At 51.9% G+C, this 6218-nt stretch overlaps 1 protein-coding gene across 1 annotated transcript; it reads right to left on the bottom strand.

Annotated features, from left to right (window-relative positions):
- Positions 1–1572: 1572 nt before the first annotated feature.
- Positions 1573–2154, bottom strand: LOC109731967 (uncharacterized). The gene has a single exon (XM_020291152.1). It carries the CDS (start codon positions 2152–2154, stop codon positions 1573–1575), a length of 582 nt encoding a protein of 193 aa, XP_020146741.1.
- Positions 2155–6218: the final 4064 nt, after the last annotated feature.

Raw genomic sequence — 6218 nt, 5'->3', positions numbered from 1 at the left:
AGATAGCTTCCTCTTACGGCCTTCAATTTTTTTCTACGTTTAACGTGCACTAATACAACTCATGTGAAAATTTGGAAAAGTTCAAGGGTCATTTGACCTTTTAAAGACATTTAAGTGATTTTCTAGCCATTTAATGACCGTAATTAAAATTTGAACTACATCTACATGCAACGCCTAACCATAACGGTTTGAAAAATCATATTTTTGTGTACTTGTGTGTGAGTTAAAAAATCATCAGACGATGTAAATATCTGGTGTTAAAAAAAGAAAATGTAAAGATCTCACAAGACAACCGCCCCCACACGATTGGCACTCTATCTCGCGGCTCGAGGTTTGGTAGGTGAGTAGCGGGGATCATTATTCAGACACGGTTCTGTATTGGAAACCGTCAGCTATTATGTTCACACACGGATTTTGCTGCGGGAATTGTGTGTAATGCAAACTATTGTACTCGTAAATTCTGGTGACCGGCATGTGTACTGTCCCCATCGATCTAGATTCCGTCCGCTAAGAAATACTACATTGCATACGTCGTCCCGCCTGCATTCTCATCTACATCCTCCCCTCGCTCGCCCTCTCTCTCTCTCTCAAATCTCTGCCATGGCACCGCCGGTCTGCCCACGCGCTGACGAGGAGTTGCCGCCCCCGAGGACGCTCACTCAAATAGCAGCGACGAGGACCCCTACGCGCCGCCGGATGAGCTTGCGCCGGACCCCCCAACTTTTAATTGGTTTTGGGGCCAGTACAATCCTTGTCTGTGGAAGTTGCTGCCGCCGGCTGAGAAGCCAGGCAAGTGGTGTTCAAGAAGGAGATGGCGGATGAGGAAGCCAGGTACGAGGCGGCCTGTGAAGCCCGTATTGCCGCCTAGAAAAAGGAGGCGGCGGGGCTTTGGGGGCGGGCTGCGTGGAGGTGGGGCGATAAGATCCAGCGTGCCACCGACAAGGAGCTCCGGTGCGCGCCCAACGAAATGGCAAGATCGTTCTCGTGCGTCCGCCAGCAAGATGCAAATCGGTACATCAAGCGCTACGAGGCGGAGGAGGCGGAGTACTGCCTGCACAATGGGAAGACGCCGCGCACCAGGGAGCTGCTGGCGAGGGGCTGCCGGAATACTGTCCCCAGGAGGGATTATTAGTTTTAGTATTGTTCATTTTCAATTTTATGCATTATACCAAGTAGTTAAGTATCATCACGTATATGTGATGATATTATATATATATATATAATGTGATGAACTAATGAACAATTAATATATATATATATATATAATATTATGAATTCCATTTTCTATCTGTTTTTGTATACTAATAGCATCTCCAATAGATGGTGCAAAATTTGGCGGTCCAAAACCGGAGATGTAAAATTTGGACCGCCAAAAAGTGCGTTTTGGAGCTTCGAAAAAAGCTCAACTCCAACAGATGGTCCAAATTGATGGTCCAAAAGAGAAACTCCAATAGATGGTCCAAAATGAAGATGTAAATTTACTACTAGTCCATTCAACATAGTTCAAACATCAAATTCAACATAGTTTCATACATGAACTTCAACTACTAAGTATTCAAACAACTAGATAAACTACTCCTCATCGTCGGAGTTGCGGAACTGCGCCCAAAACTCCTCCTTCTCCGGGTCGTAGCATCCCTCCTCCTCCTCCGAGAAGTCTGCCCAGTCCTCCTCGGAACAGGACTCGATGGGGATCACCGTCGAGGGACCGGCCTCGTCCTCCTTCTTCGGCCCCTTCTTCTTCTGCTCCGCCTCACGCTTCCAGTAGTACTCCAGCTCGGCCTGGACATACTCCGGATGCTCCCGAGCAAACCTCACCATCGCCTCCTCGTCGGTCTCGCCAGCACTGACGACAACCGACGGCTTCTTCATCGTCTTCTTCTTCGTCGCGATCTCCTTCATCTTGATGCCCTGCGGCACAAGCATCTCCGCTTCCACCCGACTCTCGATCTCTGGGAAATTGAGGTGCGCCCGAGGCCTCACGACACGCCACACCGTCACGTCGTAGGCACGTGCGGCCTCGTGGGCGGAGGGGTACATGCCGATCCACCAACGCCTTCTAGCGTCAGAGAACTCCACTCCGACGTTACCGGAGGGCTTCTGCCTCACGCCGAAGAAGCCCGACTTGCCCTTCGGCGTCTTCTTCGGTGCCATCGGAGAGCGGTGAGAGCGGTGGAGCGGCGGCGGCGTGCGGCCGGGGCGGTGGCGGACGGAGCCGGGCGGGGCGGAGCTGCGGACTTCGGGGCGGTGGTGGACGGAGCTACGGCGGGCGGGCGGGCGGCGGCCTGCGGGGCAGTGGCGGCGGAGCTACGGCGGGCGGGCGGGCGGCGGGCAGTGTGGAAACAGCGGCGGGCGGCGGGGCCGGATCCGCGGCGGGCGGGCGGCGTGGAAACAGCGGCAGGGGGCGGGGCAGGGCGGGGCCGGATCTGATGCGGGCGGCATGCGGCGGGGCGGCGGCAGGGTGTGGAGGCGGCGGGGCGGCGGTGGACGGGTGGGAGGTCGCGTGCGGGCTGGCGGGAATGGAAATGAAGTGGCGGCTGGGCGTTCGCGGGCGGCGGCTTGTTTTGGACCAGATGCACCTTGTGATGTAAGTTTGCACCACGAGGTGTTGTATTTTACATCACAAGGAGGCCACGGTCCAATTTTTTTTACATATGGACCGTCTGTTGGAGCTGCGTTTTTGGCCTCAGACGGTCCAAAAGTTAGTCACTTTTACATTTGGACCATCTATTGGAGATGCTCTAATTTGAATCTAGTTGTTATCATCCACATATACAGAATGGAAAGCGTATATACACACATTGAAACAGAACATATAAGAACCGAAAACAGAGTACACACATTGAAACAGAGGAATAAACAGAGCAATACTATGATTGCTGTGAATACATAGCTATCCACGTCGAAACGACTCAACAAAATAAAATGTGTCCATGAGACCATGACCAACAGCCCTTGCCTACGGTAGCTCTTGGCTCTTTCCTGAACTCGTGTAGGCGTTCGTCCAAGCGGTCGACAAACTCACGGTACATCTGGAGCACGATCTCGAGCTCCAAGTTCGCTATTTCATTGGAGATCACCAACTCGAGGATGCGACGGCCATGTTCCTCTACTGCGCCCAGGTTGGAAACCTAGGCCAAGGAGGCGGTCGAGCCTACGGACCAGCGCGTTGGCATCCAGCGGGCCGTGGACAAGGCAAACGGTGCCACCCATGCGAACAGCGCAGCGCGCGTCCGGTGCAAGTACGGCGCGGCCAACCTCTGGTGCATGTACGGCGCTGAGGACCTCTGCCCACTCCTCGCGAGGAATGGGGGTACTGACAGGACGTGTACCCAGCTGCGACACCATGTCGACACTAGGCAAGCGCCGATGGATCCGCTCATGTTGTGCGGCGCGCCGCGCCTCTCTCTCTGCGGTGCTCCAACGGTCTCGCCGTGCGGCGAGACACAACCTATCAGCGCGGATGCGCCTAGCTTGCTCTGCGGTGCGCCATCGATCATGTTGTGCAGCGAGCTGCAGCCTGTCGGCGCTGACATGCCTATCTTGATCCGTGGCGCTCAAACGCCATGAGCCAATGGTCTGCTCAACCCTGGCGATGATGCACATCACGGCGTCGTCCATCGCGTTGCCGGGGAGCGCCTCGGCCTCGACCGCCCGTGGCGCCTACTCGTTTTCCTCGTCGACGAGGTTGATGGCAGAGGCGACACTTTGGTGGGTTGGCATGCTTGGAAAAGGTGGATGTGCTACAGGCTGCGCTTGTCGCCTCTGTGCATCGCGCGCCACCTAGGTTTATGCGCAATATCGCTGGGTCGCGGGAAACAGGTGAGGAAATGGCGGGAAATGGTGGCGTGTTCATAAAATGCAATCAATTAATGGAAACTTAGAATAGAAGGAACATCGAGCTAGCACAAGAAGTAAAATGATGATCAGATGAACACAGACCACACTAGGGAACCCGTCGGTGATGAATTCATCAATCGCAAACGGTTGAATACCAGCAAGCATTTGCCCACAACACACACGGCTTATTCCATCACAAACAGGTCGGATGGATCAACTATATGCCACGTATCGCACGTTGTCAAAAAGTAAGGCGGTAGACCTTCTTTAACATGTGTCAAAAAATAAAAAAAAATAAAAAAAACAAGGACCTCGAGGTTAAATTAACTCATGGGATGGATCATCCAGGTCAAAGGTAATTTGACCGGGATGACCCATCCCATCAGTTAATTTAACATCAAGACAACTTCCCATCCAGTCACCCATCTGATGGCTGTTCCAGCCTGAGCACACTTAACTTGAGAGTTCTCTTCGATGAGCTATTGGTGGAACAGCTAGTCCTTGCTGATATAGGATGCCCTCTTCGCATCCTAATGGCATTCCCGAATGACCGCCCATCGCCCAATGGCCAATAGATGTTGTGTAGACAGAGCATATCACATACGTCTTATTAGAAGCAACCGTCTGTGTTATTATCGGTCTTCGCACACATATCTGATTACAGACCTGTTTGCCGCGTATCACACACATCTTGATATATTGAACCATTTCTGTTCTCTTGTCTCAACGCAAACAGTTCATCCGAGTGAACCGCATGCCATATATCGCACACACCTTGATCTGGCTGACCGTTTCTTTTGTGGTGCCTAATCACAAACAGTTCATCCGAGTGAACCGTAAGACGTATATCGCACAGGCCTTCATCTGGCTGCTTGTTTCTTTTGTATTGCCACATCGCAAACAGTTAATTGAACTAAACTATATGCCAAGCATCGCACACGCAACTATAATCTGAACCGTGTTTGATGCATCCTCCATCCCAAACGTTTTGCACCCTTTTTGACGGTTTTTTACACCGTCGTTTGCGATTAATGCATCGCACACAGTTTCGTCGAAGGGTCTCTGATTGTAGTGTTGTGTTAGCAGCAACCTGCAGTAGTGACTCCAAGTATGTGCGAGAGCATTCATGCAACAAGGTTGGGGTTGGCAAGGTGGATTGTCCGTTAGGTTTGAAGAACTTCATCATCTTCGTCCAGTTCATCGTCATAGGAGTGTTGTGGCGTTGGTGTGCTCGGTGTTACCGTGTGTAAGCTGGGGTAGTATTGGTAAGCTCACAAGTAGGGTACAAGGTGAGCACAACTCTATGCTCATATGTAACCAAATAACATGCACTCGTGTGACAACATACAATGCGAGCAACCAAACAAAGTGCATAAAAGTGTCGCTACGATGCAAGGAGAGGACATGCAAGCAATCAATCAACATGCAGATGTTGGTTTGTTGTCTGCATATGCTCAATCAGGCCCAACTAGAACAAATATGCAAGTGGCAAAAAACGATGTGACCAACGAAACACGCCCCAAGCATCCCTGTGCAGCCACCAGTAGAGTCTCCATCCAACCAAGCGTAGGAGTACGACCATGCATGCTAACGTATCCATAGGTATCATGCACATGGCCACACGAATCAATCTCCTACGAGGAGATACATGCAACAAGACTTGGACTCTGTGCATCGACGGGTGACACAAGACCGGTACCCACGACCAGATGGGCCTCCATCGCCAACTGCCATCTACGTCAAGATGAACGACCGCACCGACCGATCTGCAACTGCATCTGCATCTACACCACCGATTGACCACATCTACACCATTTCATCGACCTGTACGACTAGCTCGACTGCCAGCCAACATACTTCATCGAGCACAACTACGAGAAGCGGCCTCAACATGCACTTTCCACACACCAGGCCGGTGTGGAATGAGATGCAATCTTCATCGACTTCTCCCGCATGACACGGTATCGACATTTCGTCGCCGCGAGGCACGCCTTCAACTGACACATTACCGTCGACACACCGCTGCGACGTTGTCGCCGACACTTCATCGCCAAGGTCTTCATCAATGTGGTCTTCATCAACATCTTTGTCAACACACCGCCGCTACCTCATCCACAAGATGCAGACCGACCACTTGACAACGTCCAGCCGAGGACAGGCATTCACCAGCCGCTTCACGAGGCCAAAGTAGCTGCTGGGTATAGCTTCGGCAGGCCACAGCCGGATTATCAAATCCTTCATGGCCAGTTCGACCACCCTATTCAGCTCGACCAGCCGTTTTAGCTGATCGGTGAAGGGCACCGGATGTTTTGGTGCAAGATATTGCGACCAGAACAACTTCTCCATTGAGCTCCCTTCTTCGGCTCGGAAGAACTCCG

This window comes from Aegilops tauschii, chromosome 2 (assembly GCF_002575655.3).
Source record: "Aegilops tauschii subsp. strangulata cultivar AL8/78 chromosome 2, Aet v6.0, whole genome shotgun sequence".
NCBI lineage: Eukaryota > Viridiplantae > Streptophyta > Magnoliopsida > Poales > Poaceae > Aegilops > Aegilops tauschii.
The sequence above is the reverse complement of the archived record's forward strand: the minus strand, read 5'-3'. Positions and strand labels throughout refer to the sequence as shown.

What these genes read in the sequence shown, in the direction of transcription:
- LOC109731967 (XM_020291152.1), bottom strand. Translation starts at nt 2,154, where the DNA reads ATGGCACCGAAGAAGACGCCGAAGGGCAAGTCGGGCTTCTTCGGCGTG.